The following is a 12,458-nucleotide window of genomic DNA, read 5'->3' on the forward strand; positions in this document are numbered from 1 at the left end:
GGAGAGGATCTAAACTCCCCGTGGCCCCCCACTTTTGGCTTGACCACGGTGTTTATTTATTTATTTATTTATTACTGCTATTTTCTATGTGATGTGTATTGCCTTCCTACTCTTCTTTATTTTGTTCTTTTTACTTTAAAGTAATTCATGTGATATTCTCTTTCTTTTGTCTTTTGTAATTTTTTTTATTCTTATATTTTTTATTTTATCTCTTCTTTTAATTTTAAGTTTTTTTTTTCTTTTTCCTTTGGACTTATCTCTTGATTGCAAATTACATGTTAATCTTTTTTTTGTCACAAATTTAACCATATAATACCCAATTCATTATCATATAATTGTGAATAAATTGTAAATCTCTCACATTATTTATATTTTTATTCAAGTTCTGACTTCTCAAAAGACAAAAGTCTGGTTCCGTCCCTGAAACAATCACAAGATATAGAACAATTATTCACTATTCCAAAGGCATTGACATTGGATTAGTTTGTGACATTGCCACATAGGGCATGGAATAATTTATTCAAGATATGACTCGAACCATTAGGAAAGCAGTCTAGTTGAATGGATGGTGAAGGACGAGTATAATTTTTGACTTTGATGAAAAGTAAGCAAATCAATAAAATTTCTATGATTGATAATAATAATAAGAATAATAAAGAATATATATATTTGCAACAGTTTCATTATTAATTTAAAAAAGAAAATTCACAATTTGAATTAAGCATACAGATTCTTTAGAGTAATTTTTTGAATAGTTAAGATTTAATTCTGTAAAAATTAAATGTATAATAATCGAAAGTTGAATGTACAACAGTTACACCAAAAATTATTTTAAAAAAAAATATCACTCTAGAAAATGCGGACTCGATTGAAAATGGCACCATTCCTTCTCAGTTGAGGGTGAGGATATCCTAATCACATGCACAGAATCTATAGTCACCAAGTTGGTTTTTATGGAAGTGATAATCATGAATATATTCCTAATTATTATTCTGTAAGGTTGTTATAATCGAAATCAGCAAGGATCCTCTAGAGTGAAATTTTCTTAAAGTTTCCTAGAGTGCTACATTGTGTGGTTGAGATTTACTGGCAAGTCACATTAATGTGACTTGACTTGCCAGTAAATCTCAACCATGTGACTTGCCAGTAAATCTCAACCACACAATGTAGCACTCTAGAAAATTTTAGAGAAAAATCACTCTAGAGGATCCTTGCTCAATGAAAATTACCATTATTACCATTTTTGTATCAATCCAGTTGAGTCATGAGTGGGCTATGATGGGCATGAATCCAAAACAAAAAGTCGGTTGAGGATTGATTCCAAAACCCTAGCATTTATACCAAAGCAAACAAACAACCCCAACACATCACCTCCTATCCTATATATGCATCAATACCACCCCATCCTCTCACTCTAAAACCTCCAAAAATATACACATAGAGAGAGAGAGAGAGAGAGAGAGAGAGAGAGGTTTTAGAGAGAGGGATTTTAGAGAGAGATGGGTTGGATATTGAGGGACAGAAGAGGTCAGGAATGGAAACAAGGGTGGACAGAGCAAGCCCTAGCCTCAACCCTTGAAATTCCAATGCCTTTACTGGTCATGTTTTTTATCACAGTCCTCTTAGTATCTACTTCACATTATTTGGATTACAAGTCAAGTTTGGGTCGACCCATACTCAATTTGCAGCTGTTTCTCATAGTAGTGGCTGTGTTGGTGATCTTGTTGATGCACCTGGTGATAATCATCCGAGAACCATGGTCACAGCAGCGGTGGGACGGCTCTCCTTGGTGCGTGGCGGCAGTCGTGTTCTTCCTTCTGGTTTTGGTGTCTTATCAATCATCTTTTCATTCTCAGTGGTATAAACTCATTTAGAAATAGTACTGCTACAATCACCGAAATATCCGATTATTGAAATTACTGACTTCTTATAGTTTGAATTTATAATTACAAATATGAAAGTAGAAATGCTATGAGTCGTAAAAAACATAGTTTGAAATAAGGTGTATGATTTAAATTTAAATTTGTGTGATGTGAACCTATTTAAAATGATTGTGTTATATAAATATATTTTTTCAATTATTTTTCTATTCAAATCATAAAAATAGGGTCAAAATAAACTCCACCTACTCACAGCAAACTGTTGTGACATTACCCGCAGTTCCCGAATAGCCTCCTCTTGCTGATGATTGCTGATGATTGGAGCCATATTCAAACATCAAACAAAATAGACGAAGTTGAATTTGGGAAGTGAATTTTTTAATTTTTGGTCGAAAATATAAGGTAAGATATTAAAATATTTGAGAATGATTTTTTAATTTTTTAATTTTTTTTTAACAAAAAAAAAAGGGTAAAAGTAAAATTTGACTTTTTAAAATAATTGTTTACTTTTAACTAATTTAATCACTTCTCAAATATAGCTTAGTCTTCCTAGCTACATGCCACGCAAGTCAACTCTTTCTTTTAGTTTTGGTTATTTAAATGGGAAGTGCTAGATCATAATTTTATACTTATAGATTCACTCGCCATTATATGACAAGAGTGTTTGGTCCTATATCATTAGGTGTGTAAAAATAATTCTAACGTTATTCTTTAATTTTTTACTTGTTAAAATACAAAAAATAAAGACCGTCTATTTTACCTAACTAATTTTTTTGATCAATGTTCTCAATGCTGCTCTTTATTTTACCAATTTATACACAAAAAATGCTTAAAAAACCCCCCAAAGCTCTCTAAATATAGCTAGGGATTTTTTGTTGTTGTTGTTGTTGTTAAAATAGCTAGTGTAATAGCTAGCTGTTCAAAAGAGTAAAATATGATGAGAATCGTGATAATAGACAATGTGCCTCTTTTAAAGAGCTTGTTGGAAATGCTCTAACAAATAAAAAATTAGCATACTTCATGCTACATCATTGTGAATCAAAGAAAAATATTTGAGACTCCAGATAAAAACCCTTCACAATTTCACCTACAATGATGTGGAAGGATAGTGTCAACTTTTAATTTATCACACACTCAATCATGTAGGGCTCTACTTCCTTGCCACATCATTGTTAGTGTATTTGGGGGTCTCAAATATAGGTCTCTAGTATTACTTGTAAATCAAATTATGAGATCTTTCTGAAAGTCTCAAATATTTTCATATTTGAATAGTCTATTTAAGTAATGAAATGAATGTGGAAATTTGGTATATATTTAAAATTAAAGGGTCAAGTTCAGTAATATAGGGATAATTATAACAAAATAAAAAAATATAAAATAATAAACCTAGAGCTTAACTCTCGTAAAATAAAATCTAAGTTTTTAATTTTATCAATTTAAACTCTAATCTTTTGATTATTTTTTTTTCAATCTAAACCATTTACCTATTTTTATTAACTAAAATTTATGAAAAAAAATAGTATTTTAGCCATTAAACTCAATGTAGGTTTCAAAAAAATGTTTAAAATCAATTTTCATTGAGTTAATGACTAAAATACCTATTTTTTCATTGATTTTACTTAACGGAAATAGGTAAATGGTTCAGATTGAAACAAAATCAAAAGTTTAGGATTTAAATTGACAAAATGAAAAACTACGGGTTTATTTTAGGATAAATTACAAATACACCCCCTAAGATTTGCTTAAAATACAAATTGCCTCTTGTTACAAATACCCCTCTTATTAAAAATTTTATTTAACAGAATTAACTGAAAAATGAAATTCATAATTGCTATCCTATACAATAATAAAATTACTTAAATTATTAATTGAAACATATTTTTAATATCATTAAAAATTATTAATTGACTTGATGATTTATTAATGAAAAGGGCAATTTGTTAAGAAATTAGAAACCTTAAGGGATGGAATGTAATTTTCAAAACTACAAGGGGCAATTCGTATTTTAATCAAATCTCAAAGAGTGTATTTGTAATTTACCCTTTATTTTATTATAAAAGTCAAACTTGAATTTTTTTGTATTTTTTTTTTTTTTTGTGTGGTAATTTTCTCATAAATTTAATATAACGTACAAATCTACCATACTATTTAATATGCTCCTAAAAATTTATTTATTGGTGACCATAGCCACCCAATTAAATTGTACCAATAAAAAAAGAAAAAAAAAAAGAAGAGGTGAGAACTCAATTTCTAAAGGTATGTATGGCATTAGATTCAAGAATTATACTGTTTTGATTGTAAGGTTATATGGTTAATGAAATTATTAGTGAGAACAACAAATTATTATTTTAAAAGATAATTTTTTTTATTTTTACTAATTGTCAACGAATCATTGGTTGCTAAAAAAGTTGTCAAAGGAAGCCTCTACCAATGGCTAGTGGTGGCAACTAACAGGGAGTGGTGATGGTGGTAATATAGATAAATAGGTATATTAAGTGGATAGATAGGTAATACGTGGATAAATATGTGAATAGATAAATGACTCTAAACAGATAGATAACACTAGATAGATAAGTAGACACATATGTAACGTGGATAGATAGACATATAAGCAGGAATAACGTAATCTTTCAAATTGTTATTGGTCTTATTGTCCCAAAAGATTGAGGCTATTATCCCAAAAATTTCAAAATTAGATTTATGGCCAAATACCCTAAGAAAATCGCATTAATCAATAATAGAACTCATTTCCCTAAAAAATGGATTGGTTCATACATTTGGGAATGTGAACAAACACACATAAATAATGGCCATAAAATATCATATTTGATTGGTTAAAATAATAAAAATATAAAGTTGTCTTTATTTTACTCCACGAGTTATGTGGTAACCTAACAGTACTACTACATATTCAGATATTTTATTCAGAATAAAAAAATATATATATCAATTTATAGTCTAGATTCATTTTATATATATATATATATACACACACTTTTCACTACATAAATTCAAATCTTTATCACACAATCTTATTTTGAGTAAAAATTTAGAAAACTTTTATGAGTTAACAGAATTATTGGGTACATAAAAGCAATGACGGATGCAAAAATTTTGTTAAGAAGGTACCAAACTACAAAAAAAAAGCTTTTAGTGGCGTTTTTAAAACGCCGCTAATTATCTGAAAAACGCCGCTAAAACTTTTGGTGACGTTTTTATTTTACGCCGCAGATACGGCCGTCGTTATATGTTTGTGACGTTTAAAAACTGCCGTTGTAGACCTTATTGCGACGTTTTAGAAAACGTCATGCTACAATCACCGGCGGTGATTCCTTCCAGCGAGATGACGTCATACAGACCCTATAACGGTGTTTTTTACAAAAACGCCACTTAAAGCACTTTTTTTTCTTTTTTTTTTGGGGGTGAGGGGATGCAACCTAATAAAATTTTAACCATTCGGCAATAATATTTTATTTGCTACTAGCTAGAATTCTCCAAACCCCTTTTCAAAAAATATATATATTCAACCAAACACATCAAAATTGAAATTACAAAAATCACAACCAAATTCATATACTCCATCATTATCTCAAAATTTAAAATACTAAGAAAAGAATAAATGTAACCAAAAAAAAAATGAAATTAGTAGCAAATAAAATATTATTATCATGTTATTATCATGAATACTCAAGAGAAAGTAACCCTTGAGTGTAAAAGCCAATACAGCACATGTTATTATCATGGACCCATATAATTTTAAGACAATACACCGAAAACCAACAGTGATAAAAAAAAAAAAAAAAAAAGGGTTAGTCAAGCAAATATCTCCATTTAATGCTCTCCAGACACGTAGTTGTTCCTTGAGAAATATGGACATTGGATCAGCTAGCTACAACAACTCAGAAATAAATAAATAAAAATAGATTAATCTAGTTGTTAAAATTTGGCACTGGCCTGAAATTTGTACAGTTGTTTTGCTGGTTTTGGATATATGCTCATGTTCTTCACCCTCAAATGAAAACCTGGGAGTCAAATTAAAGAAAAGAAAATCCATCAGAAAAAGCATAACAAATGCAAAGAAAACTCGCTAACACCACAAAACAATTATTTATCTTCTTCTAGAAAACCAGTAAAAAGGATCCCCAAAAAAATTGTCATTACCAAAAAATTATAGGGTTAATCACACCAATACCTCCTCAACTATTAAAGAATACCATCAGTTTACCTCCTTTATACCATGTCAACATTGACATGTAGTATCACCAACCAATAATAAAACTACATATGGGATGGTGAACCCCACTATTCAAATGTAACAACCCATTCCAACATAATTTTGTAACTACTGCTTAGCGGGACTGATCATACTTACATGGTAATTTATAAAGTAGGTGATGGCATACTATCACCATTGTAGTGAATTTTTTTCTTCCAAGAGAGGAATTTACACAGTTTTATAGTTAAGGGGTTAGACTGTACCGGTTCATGGATGGGGGGAGTAAAACGATATTCGTTCAGTTGAGGGAGTCTTAGTGTAGCTAACCCTATTTTATAACCCGAAACAAATTAAGGTCAAATCATCATAAGATGGATCAGCCAAAGAAATCTCCACAACTTAAGTGAAAATTTCTTGAATTGATGCAAACTGGTAGACATACACAAAAGTCACCCAGACTTGACTGAAAAGCAAAAGCAACATTACCTAAATGTGTGAAAAAGCCTGAACAAGTTCACTCAATCCAACATCGAATCAACACAGTAACTAACTGTATATTGTTCCTAAGAGACAATGGTAGCCTGGTATTCCAGAACCAAATGAGAAAGCCACACTTTCAAGGAAAAAGAATCAGAGAAATAGTTCTTAAAAGGGGTCCAACATACCATGCAACCACCAACTGCTATTGGAACATCTTAGAATATGCTTCTCTCCAGATCTCGTCTATCCGAAATCTGTCCCAGTTCCAACAATTCAAACCCCAGTAGCTGATAAGCATTTAATGCCATAAAAAATGTTTCAGATTTTATGCAATCATACTAACCTTCTTCTTTGCAGCAGCCAGCTCCTTTTTTATTCCAACTGAAAGATGCCAGAAACCAAGTCAGTTATCACGTTTCAAACCTCAATTCTATGAAAATTACAAACTCCAGACTATTAAGTATCTAGTTTAGTACTTGAAAACTGTCATTCAAATTTCAAAATGACTTTCAGTAAGACCTCAGCCATCTCCCAAAATAGATTAATGTTATGGTAGAATACAAAAAACCCATAAAAACTAAAACTTGTAGCCCACAGAGAAGGTAATTATTGCCAAGTTAATTTTTTTTTTCTTTTGCTATTTAGGATTTCATCAGAATGAAATTTATAATGTGCTGAAAGTTTTGGCAATGCATTATATTTATAAAAAGTTCAAGGATACAAACTGTCACAAACCATCATTTGGCTCCAATTCCAATGCCTTCTTGAAACTTTCGACAGCAGCATCTATATCATTAAGTGCCATGTATGCCTGACAGTTCAATACAACGACAATCATAAGGACTTCAAATTAGTCAACAGGACAATATGCAATCCACAATACATACAAAGCCAATTGGGAGTTGGCCAGGCAAGACAACTCTTGATACTACCTAATACTCACATAATTTAGTAAACACATAAAGTTTGTGACAAATGCAACTAAAAATTTTAGTAAACATTAATAGATTCATGATTAAACATTTAGCACACTTGGGGTGCGAGTGGATGTCCTCTGAAAATTGAACAGTTTATAGCCTATATTCAATTATACATAGAGCTTGAAGGCACATATTATAGCTCAAGTGCGGCTACCAAAGAAAATTGCAGTCAACATAACATCTAATGTTATGCAATAATAATTTTATAAATTTCAATTAAGTAACTAGCTGTGATGATGTAACCATTCAAAGCAATATTTTGAAAACCAGAATACATCAACAAAGCAACCACATAAATGGGGCAAATTTTATCCAGAAAACCCCTCTTCTCATAGCAGTTAATAACATCATCATCATCATCATCATCATTAGTTTATGATGCAAATAGCAAAATATTCATGGATTCCTCTCTTATTGGTCTCAAGTATCTCTTTAAAAAAAAAAGACAGGTACAGACAGATAGCCAACCATTGCTTTAGCAATTAATGGGCCTATTGAGCATATTTAAACAAAAACATGAAGATGGAAAAACATTCCAAAACAGGGGCCACATTGTAATGCTTTAACAACATTTGAAAATATATTGACAGTGTTTCCACAATCTAGCTGGAAAACAACCTAAAATAACCTTCATTTAGCAACAAGCAAAGAACACTGAACATATTAGAGAAGATAATCCGAAAACGGAAATCAAATTTTTAGTTGCTGAAAAATTACGTGATTTTGATTAAGTTTGCATAAATGTGCTTGACATATCTTAACTTACCTTTTGGATGAGTTTGACCTGGCCAAACTTGATTGAGCTCTTCAATGGTGGTGTATAGACTGAAGTAGAGATCGAATGAGCTTGAAATTGGTCTACTTGAAGCAGAGATTGATAAGGCTGAGCTGTTGATGAAGGACACAGCACCACGCTTCAAGCCCCTGAACTAGTGTTCTGTGATACCGAGGCTGTTGGATGCAACTCTCGATCGGCAACAACATCTCTCTATCACCACTCCATTCTTTCCATTTGCTGGTGATCAAGAACTCCATCCCAATGCATGGACCATAACGAGGAAGAGAACGAAAATTAGAAGAAAGAAGCAAAACACAAAAGGCAAAAGCAAAAAATGCCAGATTTCAACCAAATCGAGTGAAGAAGAAACTGAATTTACAAACATCAACGTAAATACATTCCAGATCGTTACTTTTTAGCCATGAAACTACACAGATCTTCGGTGAATTCAACAAATCCCTTACCTTGAGCCATGCCGCACCCAAACACGAAGAAAAACGAGCCCTAGATCGATTTAAATTACAGAGATTCGAACAATAACTAAGATAAACGCTCAAATCAAATACAGAACCAGCTTTTCAAGATCAAAATGACGAAGAATCGATCCAGATCGAACCACCAAGTGTCGATCCCCTCTCTCTCTCTCTCTCTCTGAAGTCGCCTCTCTCTTTCTGTTGGACTCCCACGACTCTTAAAAGCAAAAAAGAAATTTAAAAGAAAAATAAATACTTTTATCTAAACTAAACTACACTGTTTTAACCATAACCCAACGTTTCAAAAACGTTGTCCTACCATTTACCGATGACCGGCGTGTAGAAAACAAAATCGTGTGCTAGATTTTCCATATTTTACAGTGTTTTCAAAAACGCTACTAAATAAACGTTGTTGTATCCCCCTTTTCTTGTAGTGAAAACTATGTACAGTAAAAATTACTCAAATTATTACAAAAATTTTGCTATGGTATGCTAAGAATACAAATTAAACATCATTCTTAAATTTGCAAATAATATTTTCAATCAATAAACATTTACAAAATACAAAGTATCAAAACAAGAATATAAATTTCTATTACATTTTATGCAACATATAAGATCAAAAAAATAATAACATATAAGTACTTTCGACACTGACAGTAATCAATCACATTAGGTTGAAACTAACACTAATTAAGCAATAATTGAGAGGGGAGTTTTGTGCCATGCTAAAGGGGCCAAGCTGTAATTGGCCAAGCTCGGTCGAGCTATGATGGGCCAAGCACTGCCCACCGCTTTGTGGTTAGCTGGGCCAGTGAAGATGGACTTGAGACTACCTTACGGAGCTAACCAAGCTCCATCTTTCCAGTCAGGATGTTTTTCATATGACGCAAGCTAAGCCAACCGTGTTGTGGATGACTGAGCAAAGTTGGACCATAGAAGAGGGCAAGGGCGGAGCGCTTGTATGCACTAACTAAGCTGGTAGCTCAGTCGAAGCTCTGAATTGCAGCACAACGCATGGCTTGTGGGTGATGGTCATGGGCTAACCAAGTTGCTGTCACCTCGGTCGAAGGTAGCTCGGTAAGATGTTGCCCAGGCCCCAACTGTTAGTGGGGGACAAACAATGGCCTGCCCAAGTTAATGTTGATTGTCCAATTGTCTACCTCTAAGAGGTTCACGCGTATGTGAAGGAACATGTAACGTCCCTAAAATAATTACAATAATCCATGCACAATATCCAATATATGACAACAACAATAATGGGGGTATCTTCTATTAAATCCAATATGATATACAAAAGAGAAACATATGCATCATATATTCATAAAGCCTAACCCTAAATCTATAGCATATGTTGTAAGTTAAAAGAGAGAAAGGAAGATAAAAGATAAAAATGCCCTGAGGGCTTACATATTTCCAAAACAAGACTTTGTTACAACAAAAGTGGACTTTAAGTTCAACACTTTTAAAGCCCTTGGCTATACAAAACAAACACAACAAAAGAAGCTCTTGCTCCAGAATTCTCCCAAGCTAGTGCCTTGACGGAGGCATATCATCAGCGCCTGAAATGTTTTTTCCACATAGAGTGAGTCAAAACTCAGTAGAAATAATCTAACACAATATATGAATCTTAACGAAAATATAAGTGTAACATACACATACAATGCCCGTGACAAATCATTTATAACTTTTTTGTAAAATCATACTACGTCGAATTTATATTTCGATCCATTTTATCTCAATTCATGAGCTATTTTCATTTCATTCAGGCAACCAAACTGAGGATACAACTTAGTGAGTCTCTAACCAATATAGCCATCATATAATCACTTCTATTTGCCATTTTATGAATATTTCGTCCGCGAGAATCAGCACCCATATATAACTCGTGGTTTTTGGGATTTTCACCCTGGACACTCTAGCCAACTTAATTAATTGGAGTACATCCCATTTCTTTTCCCAAACATGGAGTCCATCCAATTTCTCCTCTTAAATCTCATACATTTACAATGAATTAAAGATATGATATCACACGATGCAAATAGATAAGAAGTTAGTTTCAATTCACCTAAATCTCATGCAATTTTTACAACAATCATAGCTATGATCCACCGATAACCCAAAATAAATATTTCTAAACAGATATACAATCTCCAAGATAGCTAAATTATCCAAATTACGTAGGTGAGTAATAATACATATCCAACTCCATCATTTATATAAACATTAATCCAATTTTGCATTTCTAATACCAATTTCATTTATTTATACAAAATAAATATTTGAGACATTTTAGGGTAAACCCCATTTCTTCCAAAATTCAGCCAAAGCATCAAAATCAACCGTTTTATTGCAACACAACCTTATATTCACTTCCATAACCATTTTCAATATCCCCATTTATAAACCCCTCTTTTGATTTTAAACTAAAACCCTAGGTTTGTTTAAAATCCTCAAAAATTACAATATTGTTTATGAAAAACAAATAACAAAGTTAAAAATCATAAAAGATGTAAAAAATCTCTACCTCAAGCTTAGAAGACCAAAGGAAGAAAGGGAGAGACTTCAAAGATGTCAAAACTCAACTTTATTCGGATCAAATGAGAGCCCTTTGAATGCCCTATCTTTTTATCAAAAAGAGTAAGGTAGAGAGATCCTTGGATCTAAGTGTATTTGTAGAGAGAAATTGGGTTTTAGAGAGAGAAAGAGTCGATCTAAGGTTTTGAGAGAAAAATTTATGAAAAAGTAATGTAAAAAGGTGTTTCTACGAACTAATATACGCGCAGCTCGCTCGAACGCAAGAGTTGTCACTGGAGTGACTAGACACAATAATTTGTTCCACTCGAGTGCATGAAGTTTCGCTCGAGTGCAGAATGTGCACTCTCGGAAGTTTTATAGACAGAAGATCGTCGCTCGAGCGCAAGAAGTCTCGCTGGAGTGAAGAACACTACCTCCCTAATATCTCTGCAGGCCTGCAAAAGTACTGGGAGCTCACCAAGTTCGTTCGAGCGAAGAGGCCAAAATCTGGACAACAACAGTTTGAACCAACTAGCAACCAATCTGTTCCAAACACAACCAAGGCACTCCAATACTTAAACTCAATGAGAAATAAGGGAAAACACGATATGAACATCTAAATAAGACAAATGAAACTCATATTCAAAACATCAACAGGTCGGGTCTAAACCAGGAACGCTATAGAACAAGATAATAGAATGTTCTCGTCCCAAGACAATTGGAGTAATGAGCATAGAGAAAAGGGATATTTGCTTGTATAAAAGCCCTGAACTTGATGATGTAAGTGAGGCAATATGAAATATCCAAAAATACTTTCCTTCTCTAATATTCTCTGAGGGTATTGACTGGACCGTTGGAGGGGCTTTTTGGCAAGATACTTGTTGGTTAGCTTACTTCTATTGTACTTGCAGGAGAGACGATGCCGTTTAGAGTGAGACCAACACAAATAGAGTGAGACCAACACAAAGGCAAGGAGTACGGAAGTGAAGATTATTTATTCTCCGTACAATAACCAAAATCACCATAATGAGTCATATCGAATACCACTTTGAAACATAATCAAAATATTAAAACAAGATGTAACTAATTTTGATTTCTAAAAATTTGTTAGCTATAACCAAACACCACCATAAT

The 12,458-nt window shown here is 32.8% G+C and overlaps 1 protein-coding gene and 2 long non-coding RNA genes across 4 annotated transcripts; 1 reads left to right on the top strand and 2 right to left on the bottom strand.

Moving 5' to 3' along the window:
• The first annotated feature begins 1,392 nt into the window (after positions 1 to 1,392).
• LOC114306351 (uncharacterized) lies at positions 1,393 to 2,081 on the top strand. Its single transcript, XM_028251563.2, has one exon. The coding sequence runs from the start codon at positions 1,500 to 1,502 to the stop codon at positions 1,872 to 1,874; it is 375 nt and encodes a 124-aa protein (XP_028107364.1). The 5' UTR covers positions 1,393 to 1,499; the 3' UTR covers positions 1,875 to 2,081.
• Positions 2,082 to 5,497: 3,416 nt separating this feature from the next.
• On the bottom strand, positions 5,498 to 6,951 carry LOC145792590 (uncharacterized). The gene is made up of 3 exons (XR_014332063.1): positions 6,920 to 6,951; positions 6,762 to 6,830; positions 5,498 to 6,677 (listed from the first exon to the last, which is right to left on the bottom strand). It is a non-coding gene; the product is annotated as an uncharacterized LOC145792590 (long non-coding RNA).
• A 360-nt stretch (positions 6,952 to 7,311) lies between these two features.
• Positions 7,312 to 9,167, bottom strand: LOC145792591 (uncharacterized). 2 transcript variants are annotated; one of them, XR_014332065.1, is made up of 3 exons: positions 8,799 to 9,167; positions 8,323 to 8,571; positions 7,312 to 7,387 (listed from the first exon to the last, which is right to left on the bottom strand). It is a non-coding gene; the product is annotated as an uncharacterized LOC145792591 (long non-coding RNA). The 2 variants fall into 2 exon arrangements; XR_014332064.1 differs by having other exon boundaries at positions 8,323 to 8,585; positions 8,799 to 9,165.
• Between the last annotated feature and the right edge of the window lie 3,291 nt (positions 9,168 to 12,458).

Source organism: Camellia sinensis, chromosome 6 (assembly GCF_055761805.1).
Source record: "Camellia sinensis isolate YWXY chromosome 6, ASM5576180v1, whole genome shotgun sequence".
Classification (NCBI taxonomy): Eukaryota; Viridiplantae; Streptophyta; class Magnoliopsida; order Ericales; family Theaceae; genus Camellia; species Camellia sinensis.